Source organism: Halyomorpha halys, unplaced genomic scaffold, assembly GCF_000696795.3.
Source record: "Halyomorpha halys isolate HHAL.00 unplaced genomic scaffold, Hhal_1.1 Scaffold524.1, whole genome shotgun sequence".
In the NCBI taxonomy this organism is placed as follows: domain Eukaryota; kingdom Metazoa; phylum Arthropoda; class Insecta; order Hemiptera; family Pentatomidae; genus Halyomorpha; species Halyomorpha halys.
The window spans coordinates 194,961-212,948 of NW_027112095.1; the positions used below are offsets into that span (position 1 = coordinate 194,961).

Consider the following 17,988-nt stretch of genomic DNA (forward strand, 5'->3'; position numbering starts at 1 on the left):
CTGAAATAATCCAATTTTTATACTGAACTTCTTAGTTGAATCATTTCTAATAAAGGCACTAGTTTGAAAAATTATTACTTGAAGAAGTGCAATGTGATAAGGACTGTTGAGAATTCCTAAGAATTTGTAATGGAGTAATTAGGGACAAATTGAATGAAATGAAATTCAGATGTAAAGTGATAAATAACAGTTGTTTTTTTTTAATACAATATTTTTTGGGTAGAGAGGAGGGAGCTCTCATGATGTAATTAGAAAGTGAAGTGCATATTGACATGTTAGGATGGGCAGTGAGGATCCACCAAGACAATTACTGATGAGGCCACTCCATGGTACCAGGAGAAGAGGAAGACCAAAGCTGCGATGGGCTGATGGTGTTGCTGCTGATGCAACAAATATGCTGGAATTGGATGGGGGCTGCAATAGGCCAAGATAATTGGCTGAAGCTGCTGGAGGAGGCCAGGATTAGACAGCGGATTGTAGAGCCACACAAGTAGTAAAGTGCATATTGTTGGTAAAGCTGAAGAAAAAGAATTAATGATAACCATAATGGGCTCCGAGTATCATTGGTTATATAAAAAACTTGACTTTAATGCTGTAAATAAATGATGGAAACCCTATTGAATTGATTAAGACAGTCTTTAGATTAGAAGTGAACTTTCTAATTTTAACTGTAAACTTTGGTTTAAGGACATATGATATATATATATATATATGTGTGTGTGTCAAGGAGAATGAAAACATACTTCAGTTAGCAAGCAGCTGTTCCTTGGTCTCAGGAGTTTCAGAATCATACAGGAAAAATATTTACCCAAATGTATATTGTAAGACAAAGATTGAATTGATGTTATAAATGTTATTGTTGTAAGTGAAATGTGCTCTGAACTATTGACAATTTTTAATAGCAGTTCAATTATAATAAGATAGAAACAAAATGATTAGGAATCATAAGCAATAGAAAATCCAACTGGCAGACGTTATTTAACCATACCAGTATTGTGTATTTGTATAATTTAATATGGAATAAGTAAATGAAGATACTTTCTGATCTATTCATAATGTGATTATGTGGGAAGCAACAACAACATCGATGTTTGTGTTTGCTCGCAACCAACCAAATTATCAATAATTATTGACCATTTGACATTTTTTTTTGTCAATAGAATCAATTCACTCTTCCTAAAAAAAATTAAAATTATAACAAAATAATAAATTAATTTGTTTGTGGCCAATTCATGAATGTTCTTAGACATGCTTAAGGTCATACAATAAAAATATAAGACTAAAAACGTAAGAAAAAGATTTTAGATATGCACTCGCAATTTAGCCAGTTTGAGAGAATGACCCTTAACTTTTTCATCATTAGATACATTTTGGTACATAAAAAAAGGTTAACCCACAGGTTAAGGTAAAGGTATAGCAGTGAGCAGTTACATTTAGATTTAGCAGCAGTTAGATTTCTTTAATAGAACACTTATCTTCCAAACAACTTAAAAAAATAAACTTGGAAAGCCTAAGAAACTATTGTCTGTAAATTATAAAAACTAGGTAAGTTGAATTTCATAAAAATTTAGTTAACTTGGTTTAAACTGTTACCAGGACATCTTTTAAGTTATGATAGATTAGCTAAGTCTAGTTGCTTTCCATTGAATAGAAAGTACCTAGACTTAACCAAGTGAACACAACTTAAGAAGTTCAAAGGAAAGTTTAAACCCAGTTAATTCAATTTTTAGGAAATTCGACATCTGTTTTTTTTTTCACAACTGATACAGAAAAAATTGTCTTCTGGAAACAGTAAAAAGGTCATCTATAATGTTTCTCTCTTCCTTTTGTATACTTAATACTGCAGCAATAAAATAATATAAATATGTCAAGGAATATAAATTATTAATACAGTTGTAAAATTTTAGAAAATATATTTTAAATTATGTATATGCTAAAAATTAATAACAGCAGGAAAATATTCATGTATTTCTAATACTACTTTTTGTTAACCTGATTCATAATCATCAATAGGAGAATGTGGGAAACAGATATCCTCCTTTTTTAACTAAGATTTCTTCCCTTGATTTATTTTAGATGACACTTGTAAATAAAATAATAGGATAGAAATTTCTTAATTTATAGAAAAAAAAAATTATATATATATCTTATGATTTTTAAGCTACTCATTGCTTCAAATAACATATCACAGAAGAAGGAATTTATTTGGAGAAAGCAACTAAATATTAGGTAGTTTAGCAAGTCTTATTAATTTTCTTCAAGTTGTAGAAAACCGTTAGAAAAACAACTACTTAATAAGATATAAATAAATTTAGGTAGGGAGAACTAATCTTGCAATAAGAGGTATTTTTATTCCTTAGAGTACTTCCTTTTTGCTTTTTCTTTTTTTTTTATCACTTTCTTTCTTTTTCCTTTTTTTTTTTAAATATTTACTCATATTTCTCTCACAGTATTAAAAATATAAATACATCAAAATTTAAGCACCTAATTCAAGCATTTAAAAGATGATGAGGCATTGAAAACACTTAGTGGATCCAAAAACTACCTTAAAAATTTAGATGATAAATAAAATTAAAAAACAAACAAAAAAAAACCTCAATAACATCTAAAAAAACTTTCTCTTTCAAAATTTGGTAACAATACTTAAAAAAAAAAAAAAAGCTGCTCTATAAATGAAGAGAATTAATACTGAAATATACTCTCAATGTTTGACAATCATTTAATATAAGGAATTTCTCATATTGAAAATAAAAACTACAAATTTATGCATTAAATAAGTGACAATTAACTAAATTGGAAGGAGAATGAATTTAGGTGCAGCTTTTAAGAGGATATCAGTTGTAATTTTGTTTCAAAATTTCAAACAAAAGCTTACACTGATTAAAATCAGGTTCATAATAAACAATTATCAGGAATTCACCTACTAAATATATCAATATTTACAATATATAATCCTACATATCATATATTCACAATTTCAACAGTTGTTTTTAAATTAAAAAAAAAAAAAAATTCACATGATAAATTCATTAAACTAAAAACAGTCCTTCACACCAGAGGAAAAACCCCTTACGACAATAATTCTTTATACAATCACAAGATATCATTACAATATAAACATCGGTGTCCGCTCCTCGATGCATAACATAGTGAAAAATCTATGGTTCGTTAGACGAAACAGCTTTAAAAATTAATAATATATATATATGTATATATTAAGATCACTGTACACACTGAGACCATCTCTCATAATAAATCACTACGCCATATAGTTGTACTGGTTCGGGTTGTCTTTATCACGTTCCATGTAATCTCTATCTATCAGTGATTCTATCCTTTTCTTTAGATCTGCCGGCTAAAAAAAAATAATAAAATAGATAAAACAATTTTATTACATTATCCAAAATTCTGTTTAAAATATGTGGATGATATTTTGTGCATAGTAGGTATATAAAGATATAATGTATGACCTCTTCTAACAGCCTCAAAAAAAAAAAAAAAAAAAAAAAAAAGATGAAAAGATAAAATTCATAAAGAAAGAAAATAATGACTCAAAAGACATTTGAAGATGAAAATAAACAGAGAAAATGGGATCTTATTACAGAATGGATAAAATAAAAAAGGCGAGTGATATTATATTACACTACTTTTCAAATCATCCGCATCATATGGAAATTAATAATATTAAATATTTTATGAGTAGAGCCATAAAAATAACAAACAAATAAAAAATCAGAAAGAATTAACACAAATAAGTTATAAGTTTTTTATTTATTTGTGTTATTTTCTGACCGCACCCCCAACCATCTTCTCATAAATATTATCCATGGTCAACTATCATCTCATCAATATAATTTTATATCGATAATATTAATATAAATATCTAATATAATAAAAATATGTGAACTATTTTAAGGCAATTTGTATCCAATAAATATTACAAGAATGACATGGAAATCACAATTTCCATATAAATATAACAATTTGAGTAAAGAAATGGAAAATGAAAACTGAAATATCTAGGATAAATGTTATATAATAATTTATTTGTTGTTATTTACAACTGTATAAAAATATATACAACAAGTAACTTTGCTGTTAATGATAAAATGGCACAAACATTGGTAGAACTCAAACATAAATATAAAAAGTGAATGTATATCAATTAATTATCACAAAGCTTGAATTAAACCTTTAAAAACTATGATGCTCTGGAGTATAAGTTTGGATATGGACTTACAAATAAAATTGTATTATTCTAAACAAAATTTTTATTTTAAGCAGTATGAGTTCAATGTAGCCATACGGATTTTAATTATATAAGGATAAATCTTATAGATGTTTATTAATTAAAAATTAATCCCAGGTCTTCATCAGGGCTAATGTGATCAATGAAGATTTCAACAAGGGACTGACAGTTATTTCTTTCTTATATTTTTTATTTCTTCTTGACTGCAGCTCTATCTGTCTAGCTTGACTATGGTCATTCATATTATTAATTGTAATAATAACATAAGCACATAGTCTTCGTAAAAGAGAACTTTCTTCTCAGCCATACAGGGCCATTTCTTTTTCATTTCATACTCCAATTTACTATTGATAGTTTTTCCTTTATCCAGGTAGAATATTACACCAAGCTCATCCAATAAAAACACTAACAAAAATCTTTCTGCCTAACTGTTGTCTTTGGATGGCTTTCACCCGATGCTGACTGTAAATTCCCCCCAGAAATGTTAAGACGGATTCATGTTTCATTCAATAATGTAATTGACACAAGCATTTCCTGTTTTTAACCCTAAACAGTGCTCTGAGTCATCATAACATTGTTTTTGTTCCACTGTAAGCAAACATGCCTCCCCATTTGGAAAACAGTTTTCTCTTCCCCAAATGTTCATGGTTCATAGAAAATATTGTATTCTTCGATATTTTTATTGTGCCATCTATCTCTTATAATTTCATTTAACAGTTGTTCAAAACAATTTTTGAATTGAAATTTTGATTTTTAAAATGTTATTTTCTTCTTTTCATGTGACCTTGTTTAGACATCCTGAATATTCAGCATCATCGATATCTGTAAGGCCCCATTTAAGCTCAGCAAACCTCTGACAAATAGTCGTTTTCAACATTAGCTAAGCTTAAACGTTATTTTTTTCCCATAAAAAAGAAAAATTGTTTAATCAAAACAAGGAAATTCGACACAGTCCATTGCTTTGAAAATGTCAGAAGTAGAGTATCTAGAACTTATACATCTCAATAACTAATGGTTGAAATTTCATGAAACTTAGAAACTTAATACCTTGTAATTCACACATAAATCTCATATTTGTGATGCCATAACACAATGAATAACACAAGCTCAAATATACAAATAACATTTACTTTGAGCAAATGTTGAATACTTACTTTTACTGGGAATTTCAACTGATTATACAATTCGCTTATGAGAAGATTATGACTTAAAGTTTTGCGCATTTTCATGATTCGGACAATTGCTGCATCTATTTGATACTGCCTATCTTGGAATACTCTTTCTTCAGTTGCTTTCTGCTCTTCATTCTATAAATCATACAAAAATAATTTAAAGAACAAGGTAATTTTATGAAACATGAAAATAAACAAACATAACCTAAAGTTATAAATCTCAAGCTATATATTTAATTAACATATTTCTAACAATTAGTTATATTAAACAAAAATAATAAGAGATGGTGTAAACGCAAAAATAAATAAAACAAGAAGATAAAATTTCTCTATCCCTTTTTTAAAGTTTCTCATAATTATAACAGACTACAAAGAAAGATTATTGCTGTTATATTTTGTCATAGAGATGAGAATTTTTCTAATTTAGTTTTCCTAATGGGTGATATTTTCCTCATACCAAAACAAAGTGCTATAATGAATGGAACAGATCTTCTCCTTCATAAAGATACAAGCAGTATGTATACTAATGTTGGTTCCCTTCCTTGGAAAGTTATTTAAGACTTAAATTAAGTTCTGTTAGACAAAAATGTAAATACATCTTGCCAAATCAGTTGAGGAAAGACTTCTTATTTCAATAAGCAGTGTTTTTTTAGTCTTTAATTATTATTTGAAATATAGTTGTCGGTAAACTTTTTTTTTTTTCACGAAACCTCCATCACTTAATCTTTATACTTTCATTTTCCACTTTCAGCATGAATACATACTTTGCACACTCAACATTATTCAAAAAGCTTCTGAGGAATTTTACCCAGACAGGACACTTGTACTTCCGATTTTCCTTTATAAAATACTAAATGGTTATCATTCTTAACAAGGGTAATAAAAGGTTGATTTTACATAAAGTAAAAAAAAAAAAAAAGGAAGAGATTTTTTGAAATATTTGTGCAATATATACAACAGAATGTTCACTCATATTGCATTCGGTTGCTTCTTGGAAAGCAATAATTGATTTTATGTCTTTTTCAGACAATCAAAATATTTCTTTTTTTATTTAAAACTTTTTAAAATGAATTTAATAGGTTCACGTTTCATTTAAATTGATTTTTAACAGCTTGGTTTTATAAATAAAATTAATGTATTTGTTCCAGTGACAAAAATTAAAATTCGTTTTGAGGCTAAATGGTTCTTATTATAAATTGTTTTAACAACAACGTAACTCCAACTTTAAGTGAGTTAAAATTGAGACTGCCTGTAATGAAAAACACTTAAGTAGCAACAAATCCAATTACGTCAAGGACTTTCCCAATGGATTTGAAAATTTGATCAAATATTGACATGGAAACAATGCAGCTAATGAGAACTTGTTAAACAATAATATACAAAACATTTTGAATACAGTAGGTAATATTTTCTAAGATTTAATTTAAAAGTAAAAAAAAGAAAAGCTTACTGTTTCTTTCATCTGAATTTGATTAATCTTGATTCGGAAAAGTTTGTTTGTGAAATCAGAATTAAAATGAAACCTGTCACCATCTTCTACATCCCTTCCTTTTGGACTCTTAGTAAGAACTCTTGCTTTTCCACACGCTAAAGACTGCAATGTCCGTCTCAGTTCACCATCCTGTTCAAGAAAACTAATATTAGAATAAGTAAATATATAAGAAAATATTAGATATATAAAATGAAATCTAACTTTCAAGCTTTCTAAAAACTGTTGAACTGAGATCCTAAGAAATAATTTTAATGACACTTTCATTTACATTAAATTCATGTGATGTTCAAAACATCAAACTGGTTTGAAATACATGTAAGATTTTAAGCAACAGTATCACAACTAGAAATAAACATGGCATTGGTCTGTTTGATTTAGATTCTTTTAAAAACTAAAGGGAAATTTTTAACAGACTACAAATTTAAAATTTATTTATTTTTTCTTTTGAGAGGGCAGTTTATTGATTTAACAAATGTACTCCATGCTCTTGAGAGCATATCGCCTTTTAAGGACATGCGTATCAATGTACAACATGTCACAATCTTACAAGAGCAGATCAGAACACAAAAAAGGCAATCCTTCCCCGCCCCGCTAAGACCCTCAGGGAGTGACGGTCCTTTATCACTAATGAAATATTAGCTTAAAACGGGAAGAGGAGACTTTAAGATAGTTTAATCAAGCAATATTTAAAAAGTGCCTGAAATTGAAAAACTGCATGAAACCCTCCACTCCCGCCCTCCGTGGTAGCCTTACTTATCTGACTTTTCCAACAGATAATTATAGCAAGTAGTTTGGTCGATGCATGACATCACAATCTCACAAGAGGAGATCATAACACAAAAAGGGGAAATTTTAAGATAGATCAATATTTAAAAAGCGCCTGAAATTGAAAAACAGCAATGGTGTAACACAAATATACAATAAATATGTAATTCATGTAAAAAATATATATATTATTAAAACTTGTACGAACACTCAAAACCAAATTATACCTCCATTGGGATTGGACTTGAACAAGCATTTAAAAACTGCTGACAAATCTACATTTGTTTCAACACTTATGCATATAGATCTTCCTTCACGAGCTTGGGAAAAACTACCACGTTGAAGGAAGCATTACTGTCAAGACAGAGTTGGGCAAAAATTAGTTGAAACTAATAGCTAAAATTGTCATGGATACGATATTTATTTATCAATGGTTCATTCTTGAATGGCATATTTTAGCTGTTAGTTTAATCTATAACTAATTTTTACCCATCTCTGCTGTCAGAAAAGCCCTAAGTAATTATGACCATGAAATAGTTACGTTGTACTTCATGGTACTAGATCTAAAAAGAAATTGGAGCTATCATGGGATTTAAGACTGCAATGGACGCTAAGGACAAATAAGGATTAGATGAAACTAAAAGGCAACCGAGGTGGCCAAGATTTGAACTTCTTTTCCTAACCAAAGGTGCTATTCATTTTTCACATCAACTAAAGCTGTAATGATTTCCAAATGAAAAACTGACCTCTTCAATAGGAAGAGGTCACTGACAACAACCGATTGCCTATAGCTTGCTTGGAGTCAGTTTTGCCTTTTTTAACCAACTACAGATCAATACCAACAATACCAGCAGAAACGGAATCATATAGGATATCCAATATCTATTGGTCTGCATGGCAACAAATAGCATGAATATAAATGTAAGTGCTGGATAAACATATTCATAGCAATACAAAGATTTATAAAAAAATTCCTGTCTATTAGAGCTAATCTGCACCTAAATGCCTTGGTGAAAGTGATAATATTTCTATAACACAAAGCCAACAAATATTCAGAAATTTAATTAGAACTTTGAAAATACAAAATGTGAAACTTGAAAGATGGATTAAAAAATATTAATAATATAAAATATATTCTTTACACAATCAAAACTTCATTATTTATTTCTAAGCAAAAATGAAATAACATACCTCAATATTAGTTGCAGCTTTAATATCTTCTAAACTAATTTCATTGCAATCATTAAACAAAAGCAGTACAAGTCCTTGAAAAAGAGATACTTGCAATTCTTTTTTACCCTACAAAATATAACACAATACCAATTTAATTTAAAATAAAGACACTTTGATAAATGTAGATGTTAATGACTGATTAAATACAACCAAAGTATAAATTAAGTATTTAAAGACATTGCCTTCTTCTTGAAAAACTTCTTTAAATAAAATTTCAAATCATTCGTCAAATAACTATTTATTTATTTGGGATTAAGGATAGTGTTGTGGTCAACATGTTGAAAATAAATATATATAATTTAATGTTGTATGAAATTTATTTAAGATTATGGTAAACTTGTTACATTTTAAGGCAAGAATAATTCACCAATTTGAATTCGTAAACAATTGGTTTTCATGGCATCTTCAGGGACAAAAATTTCATTTACACATTCCAGTACTCCTAAGCAAAAAGGATGCTAAGGGGAGGGAATTAGGCCACGTTCCTTGAAGGCAACTTAATTTTTATTATATGCAATAAGGATTTATTTTGTTTTCTATTTTTTTTTATCTCCAATATTAACTTTAAGCACACATTAGTTTAAGTGTCATAATTTTTTGTTTACAATCTCAATTTAATTTAAATACAATGTATTACTATTTTATTGAATTTCAGCTGAGAATTTTTATTTGTAATATTGCATCCTATTTTTTAGAAATGTTCATGTTATTCTTTTTAAAGTTTATGTTTAATACATAATATACAAAAAATTTGACTCTTTTCACTTCTTTTTAACTTTCTCATCCATAACTGAGAAGGCTAATAAATTTTTATGTTCAATCCCTAACCACCATAACAAGGCACTTAATTAAATTATTATTAAAATTATGAAGGACTAAGTTGTCTTAAAATAAAAAAAAAAATTATCATTATTACCAGGAAATCAAAATAACAACTAACCTGAGAAAACTCAGCTTTTAAAACACAATGACCAAGAGTAGGCTGCCATTGCAGTTTACGACCATTATGTTTTCCTAAATAGAAACGTGTAAAATGATTTTGGAACTGAACCATTTCTGGAGGCACATTAACTTCCATGACAGGATACGTTGGCCAATATCCCATAGTAAGGATACTGACAGTTAATTCCAATGGCGAAGAATTTTTCAAGTTACTCATATACTGTAATTAACATTAGCCATTAAAATATATTTTAACAAGGGTACTTCAAATGTATTAAGATAAAGAAAAACAAAACAAACATTATTAACCTGCTTAAAAGCCACATTAATATCTTTACTCAATTCCATGTCTTTGAACATTCCTTCAAGTTTAGATGTAAAACCTCCTCCACATTCTTGCTTTAGTTTAGACAGCATACTCTTTTCAGCATCAACACTCGCCGACTTCCCAACAAGTAATCTTTTAGCAAGATCCTAACATAACAATAAATCATAATATTAGATGATTATAATAGAAAACCATAAGGCACGCTGTAAAAAAAAAATATATATAAATATATGTTTAATGATTGACCATGGTTACATTTTAAACAAAAACAAAGAGTATAGACTTTTACCAGGAACAGAACATATATACTGGAAATTGAACAATTAAAAGTGAATATTATTAATAATATAAGAAAAGTTGATTAATATTTATATCTTAATAGTGTGGAGAAAAAAAATGGTAATTTTAATGATAAAATAAAATGTATGTGTTATATATAAAAATTTATTTCATAAGTCTAAATGATTTGTAAATATTCCTTTGAAATATAGGATTATTAGATCTTTTCTTAATCATTTGTATGTGAAATAAGTGTTTTTAGTTTTTGGGTTTTTAATTTAAATATTTTAACATTAAAATAATTTCTGTTAAGAGACCGGAACAGTGCAGTATAGATAAAATAAACACTGCTAGCCATGTACTTAAAATTGACGATACATAACAGCAGTGAGAACTTATGTAAAATGTATTATTTTCTGAATATAAAGTGAATTAAAATTTTCAAAAACTAATCAGTAATTAATTTTTAACATAAAGAGACAGCAAGTGAGAACTAAAAAATAATTCATGATCCTGGTAAATAAATATATCTCAAAGTCAATTTATTTTTTATAGATTTATTAGCTTGGAACAGAAAACTGACATTCCTCAGTAAAAAGAACTGCTAATAAAACATATTGGGAAAATTTTTACAAATGTATAATACTATAATAAAAGGAAGATGGTCCGAGTGTGGTCAAAGAAAAACTCAAATAGTGATTAAACTATTTATATTGAGCCAACATTTCGCCCCACGTTGCAGGGCTTTATCGGGGTTAAAAAACATATAAACACTTAAATCATGTATACATAAATGAACAAAGTAAATGAAAAATTCAAAAGATGTACACTGAAACATAAAAATTAAAAAAGAATACTAAAATAAAAGGTTTTAGACAATTAATGAAAATGGAAAAAATAACAGATAAAAAAAAGAAGAAATATAAATTAAAGTACAAACTAAAAGATGGAAAAAGGGGATAAGAATAAAATCAATAATAAAGGAAAATATTTTCTTCCACTATGTATAGATTAGACAGTATAGATATGATCTTTCAGTATTACTATTACAATTGTTGATACATCAAAATTAAAAATTGCAAAACTCTAACTTTATTTGTGCCAGAAGATCGTTAATTGACCATATGTAATTAATGAAGGAAGAGTCCAGGTGGTGGAAGTCAAAAAAGGAACTTAAATAGTATGAAGTTATTATTTATTATCCACCAACCAACATTTCGCGCCCCATATTAGGCCTTCATCAGGGCTAAAAATGAGATACAAAAACTAAAAATATATTCTAAACAGGGTAGAAGTATAAGATGAAATGAAATTGGTAGGACTATAAGATGTAAAACCTATGTGAAAATTATATAAAAATGAGCAAAGTAGATTTAAAAAAATAGAACTAAGAATAATGGAATCACCTTATTTCTATTTTCTTTTAATTTGCACAGTTCATTTTTATATAATTTCCAAATAGTTTTTATATCTCATAGTCCTACTAAAGTTTATGTCACATTTCATGGCATCTTATATTCCTACCTCATTTAGAATATATTTTGAGTTTTTATATCTTGTTTTAGTCCCTGATTAAACCCTACAAAGTGGAGCAAAACAGTGATAGATAATGGTTATGTAATATTTGAGTTCCTCTTTTGACCACCACCCAGGACATCTTCCTCCATTAAAATATATTTTTGATTATAATAAAAATTGTCCTCTCAGCAGATTTCTACAAAAAATAAAAAAAACTACTAACAAATACTTTAGGAGTTATAATTTCAACAATATCTATAGACTAGTAATCATTATACTTCCTATGAGTAAATAAAGTTGATATAAAATGTCAATATGTTCAGTAAGATGAAAAGACTATAGAAGGGGTGGGAATGACACATGTATACTACAAAGGTAATATTTAAATAGTAGCAGTTATTCTATTAATGCAAATGTGCACATGCACACAATACATGTGTGGAAGATACATATCTTCCAAGGATGATGAAATGAAAATACAATTACTATAATTGAAAGATATAGAAAATATTTATTCATTATTTAAGTTATATATTTTCACAGTCTTAATAAAATAGTTAAAAGGAATTCAAATGCAATATAGAATTAGCCCTTTTAGTGCCGTCTAGATGTTTGGAAACTGCCTGCTTCAGACTGACTTAACTGGAGTAGTAATATCACAAAAACTGAAGGTATCTCTACATATAAGTAGAATTACATATTCTATTTTTATTTGTTTGAACTCATGTCCCCAATATTCATGAACCCTCAGTGCATTTAAATTAACAAGATAAATGTTATGATATGAATTACATTGAAAATTATAACTCGCTCAGTACAAAAATTGTACTTTCCTTTGCTAATATATTATTTAAAAATATATATCTATTATATATGTATACATATATTATATTATACTCAATTGAATTAAATATCTAAATGTTTACCTTTTTGTAAAACGCCTCAAAAACATCTTTTCCATGGATAAATCTAAACAAAACCATAATTTTGTCTAATAATCTTTCTAATTCTTCTTCAGTAGCTTCTTTATTTCCAGCTCGTAGTTTTCCATCGACAAATTTAGCTAAAATAAATATATTATTAATTATTTCAAGAATAAGGCATCATTGTTCATGTATACTACAGAAGACCATTGTAAAATACCTATCAGTTCCGCAGGCTTATTGGTTCGCTGATTAATAAAATGTTCAAAAGCTTCCTTAAGGCTATTACCAAATTTTTCATTTTTTTGAAAACAAACTGTTACTATATTATCCATTTTATCTTTAAAATCGAGTAGTTCCTGAACCATTGTTTTATCCTTCTCTGGATCGATTACTATTGTCCTTCCTTTTTTCTAAATGAGTCAGAATGAACAAATTACAGAACGAAAGTATAAAATACACAAAGTATAAAATTACTATAACTACTTATAGCTCTTGATAATATTTTATTTTGAAATTTACCTTGATATAACCATTAAACATTGCACATAGTTCGACAAGACCTTTTTTAACCCTGGTAAATAAATTATATAAAAGAGTTAAGTCTTCAACCCTGTTCTCTTCTAACAAAGAATCCAAACCTTTGTGAAGGATTGTGACGAGGTGTTCGCTTAAAAGTTGCTTTTCCACAGAATGTATTAAACACCATCTAACAAAGACAATCAACTTTATTATAATACAATATACCTATTTTACCTAAAGAAAAACATTGATCATTATTAAAATTAAAAAGAAAAAACAACAGATTAAATCAGAGACTCAAAAGTCAGTAATTATAAAATCATGAAAAAAAACTTTAGCAACATTCAAATATTAAAAAATAAAATGTTAAGGTTAATCATTTACCGTAACTTTTTATTTATAATAAATTAATTAGTTTAATTTCATTAAATATAAAACCTACTTTTGAAGTTTATTATAGTAAATTTAAATTTAGTTGAAGAATAAGAATTATTTTTATAGTTTAAAGTCAGAGCAGTCAGAGAATCAATGTTAACAAGTCAAGAGGATTTTGTAGTTTAGATTGACTTATCAACTGTTGAATGTTCCTGATTCATTGTTCCAGTCTAAATACAATTACGAAATGGAAATTACGGCATATGCTGAAAGACTTGATTTTAATCAGGACTACCAAACTGAGGGCAATGCTTTTGAAGAATGGGCCAATTGCAGGGGGAAGGCCATTGGTGTTCGCCATTTCAAAGAGACACCGAAAGTTAACAGATATATGTGTGAGAAGTAAATACTCTCGGGATCAGAATGGGTGAACATCCTGAAATTAAATATTACTTATGCTCTCCTATGTGGAGTCCCAGGAGCCAGCAAAGAGCAGAGGGAAGATTGTAAATCCAGCAGAAAGTCTGAAACACATTCCGCAAGACCTTCAGAGAGAGAATTCACCGTGAGAGGTCTCTGGTTTTCATTTCATAGAACAATTTCAAATAGAACAAGAAGCATCTTAAGAGACCAAGATGTTAGCATTGGGGAGGTTGCAATCTTGGCTGAATAATTAATTTGGACTGTCTGATGCATCATTATGACACCATAATTAGCTCTGAGGACATTGGATATTAATATTCTTTTTTTTATTTTTTAACCTATTTAATTGTATCTTTAACTGTTCTATACTGCTTTGTCTATTTTATTTTTACTTATTTCTAATCATTGATAATTTTGCTTAATTTAAATTGAATTTGTGTAATGGATTGAATATATGTTAAGGATCACTGGAGGAGGGAGGTATGAGAGAGTGAAATAGAAAGGATAGTGAAGATATGGCTGAGAAAAAAAAGAGGGAAAGAATGAATCGGAAAAATGTAATGCAACGATTTTTTGAGAAGGAAAAAAAAAAGTGTTTTAATTAAAATTTGAAATTTATTGCATCTAGTTTACAGTTAGTTATTTAGATAAGTATCAGAGGTATATAGGTAGCATTTCTGATTAAAAAATTTATTTCAAAAATTCTCTTATAGTATGGTTATCTTAATTTTAACACTAAATTACAAGTATAATTTGTAACTTAATACCAGCACATATTCCAAAAGGCTTGGTTCTACTAGAGTGCAGTTATTGATAACAGGACACTAAGAAAACAAGCTTAAGTTGAATGCAGAGAAGACATAGCAATCGTAATAGGATCCAATCACCTCCTGAAAACTATTCCTCATATTCCAACCTTATTCCTAAACAAGAATCCAATACAATTCCATTCATACGTTAAAAACCTTGGTGTGTGTTACAATAGACCAAACTCTCTCCTGGAAAAACAACGTCTTCGATATTTCCCATCATACCTTCTCCACCCTAAAGCATTTAAACTATCTTCATCACCTACTTCCTTTTGAAACCCATAGGCTCCTGGTTACTTTCTTAATATTCCCCCACTTTGATTATTGCTGTGTGGTTTATGTGGGTGTCTCAGGGGATCTCAAAACAAAATTAAAACGGTTAATTAATCCCCAGGGACTCCTCTGTCACCCGATTTTATGAAGAATTGAAGTGACTTTATCCCTTCTTCCGTTGTAAATATTTTCTTGCTTCCTTCCTCTATCAAGTTATCCAATCGCTTATCAAACCGCTGTCCACTGTACATCTCTGATATCCTTCAATTTAAATCCTCAGTGTATTCCCGCATACCCACTCATGGCCTTCGCATTAATATATAACTGCCCATCGAACCGCAGCCTTTGGTAGATCTTTCCTCATCCCTATGGAATTTTATTCCCTCTTTCATTCGTAATTCTAATACCCTTTCAATCTTCAAATCCCGTATCTTCGACCACCTTCTGTCCACCCAATTCCGGAAGAATAACAATTAAAAGTTTCAAACAAGGTTTATATATTTTCTGTACTTAATGTCTCAGATTTTTGTTTATTCTTGTAAAACTGGATATTAGCAGAAATCGTACCTTTCCATTCATTATTTTTAGTTTAATTATATTTGATTTTTATCATTGTTTTTTTCTATTACTTATTATCAGAAGTGTTTCTCATCTTAAGTTTTATGATATGACATATGGTTTTACTTTATTTGTTCTATTCTTATTTTATATATTCTGTTAATTATTGTTGTTCATTTTTACCTATTTAAATTCATTATTTTATTATATTTTATGACGTTTTATAATATCATTTTTATTTCGTATTTCACTTTAAGGCTCTAAAGCCTAATTTTGACGCCTGTATATTATTCTAAAGGGATCAATCCCAGAATCAATAAAGAATATTATTATTATTATAAGAACCCCAAGAGAAACAATCCATAGTAATGGTTCCTGACCAGCAAAAAATAACTAATTTCTTATAGACAGAGATCTGTTAAGATTCACTCATGAACTGATACAAAGTACTAAAAGTTTTTACCAACTGAATGATAGGTGGCTTGGTAAAAAAAAAAAAAAAAAAAAAAAAAAAAAACCAACTCAAATGGACAGTATCCTCATATCAGTTCACTGAGCTGAAACTACTCTTTTTGAGTCACAAAGTAAAGAAAAACTTCATCCTCTATCTAGTTACATGTTGATTTAAGGTTTATTGAAATTCCAACTTTTTCCAAGATTTGTTAAGATAAATTCTGATAAACAATATTTTTAAATAATTACTTCTTTTTCTACTTTACACCTGGAGAATGCATTACAGGTAAATATAAGCAAATTTTATTTGTTATTTTAACTTTAAGAAAAATAAATTGAATTTGATAATTAAAATAACAGCATTAATAGAGATATGAATATATTTTTTTTAAATCCTTAGAATCACCTGAATAAAACAAAATTTAGAAAAGAGCATAGCTACTCCAGCTGATGCCAAAACTATGTACCTTGACTTGTTACTAATTCACTTAAAACTGCTTATGTACTCCACCCTTAAGACATAACAATTTAAACACTTACTTGAAGAAGTTTATCGGGGGGTGCGGTCAGCAAAGAACAACATAAATAAACAAAACAATATTTATTTATTTTATGCCGACGTTTCGACCTGAGTTTCAGGTCTTCATCAGGGATAGTGGCGTGTAAAGGGGACGGGAAGCAACTAACTGACCACTTTATTTATGTTGTTCTTTGCTGACCGCACCCCCCCGATAAACTTCTTCAAGCATTAATCTACGGTCAACTATCTACATCTCATTATTAAACACTTACTATACACTAGCACCGTTTATATCAGTTATACCGTTTATCTGTTTTTTATTACAAACCTAAATACAGTAGTTTGTATATATTTATATACCAATACGTAACATAATATTCTTTAATTTCTTATTAACATTGTTTTGTTTTTTAATTTTTAAAATCGATAAATAGTTATTTATAAATACATTTCTTTATAAGGTATACCTGGACATTTATAACAAACAGAGTGAGGTTATCCCACAGGTTACCAACCTATTCTTGCCATAGTAGCATGGCCGAATTTTCATTACATGGGGCTACCACAAAATAAAAGTCAATTCAGCCAGACCGGAATCGAACCAACACTACTGCAAACTGAAGTATACTATGGCAAAGTCCTAATACATTCAGTTACAATGGCCTCTTTATAAAGTATATATTATTAAAAATACTATATCATAGTTTATGAAAAATTAAGCAAGAATAATAAGTTTAGATCTGATGATAACTTTCCCAACTTTAAATAAATTTACAATGAATTAACAACTTTATCCTAACCCTACATAATCCTTAACTTTCAGGCAAGTGGGAACCCTGATGGCTGTTTCAATTAATGTAAATTCGACAAAGAATTTTTGTAAAGTTTGAATGGGGAACTATTAAACATCATATCTTAATGAACTAAATATCTATAAAATATAATAAAAAAATATTTTTTTTTACTTGGTAGATGGATCTAAGTAGTGTAAGAGGCGCTCATTTTCTTCATTAATTCGCTTGTCAACATGATGAAGGTATTCAGGAACTTCAAGTTCTAAAATAAGTTTTTGTCCTTCAGCTCCATACAGTCTTTCAGTAGCTTGTAGGAACCTACAGAGAATAATATAGAAATGTTAAAAAAAAAAAAAAAAA

General features: G+C 28.5%; 1 protein-coding gene across 4 annotated transcripts in view; it reads right to left on the reverse strand.

Annotated features, from left to right (window-relative positions):
* Positions 1–1,893: 1,893 nt before the first annotated feature.
* The window catches only part of Cul4 (cullin 4), a 22,330-nt gene continuing 6,235 nt past the window's right edge, over positions 1,894–17,988 (reverse strand). For 3 of the 4 annotated variants that reach the window (XM_014425612.3, XM_014425613.3, XM_014425609.3), the window contains 10 exons: positions 17,800–17,946; positions 13,424–13,610; positions 13,122–13,314; positions 12,905–13,041; positions 10,154–10,327; positions 9,852–10,073; positions 8,870–8,977; positions 6,872–7,042; positions 5,404–5,556; positions 1,894–3,355 (listed from right to left, as the gene is read on the reverse strand). In XM_014425612.3, the coding sequence (XP_014281098.1) occupies positions 3,260–3,355; positions 5,404–5,556; positions 6,872–7,042; positions 8,870–8,977; positions 9,852–10,073; positions 10,154–10,327; positions 12,905–13,041; positions 13,122–13,314; positions 13,424–13,610; positions 17,800–17,946 (1,588 nt within the window). In that variant the 3' untranslated portion in view covers positions 1,894–3,259. The remainder of the gene's footprint in view (positions 3,356–5,403; positions 5,557–6,871; positions 7,043–8,869; positions 8,978–9,851; positions 10,074–10,153; positions 10,328–12,904; positions 13,042–13,121; positions 13,315–13,423; positions 13,611–17,799; positions 17,947–17,988) is intronic. The other variant, XM_014425610.3, reaches the window with a different exon arrangement.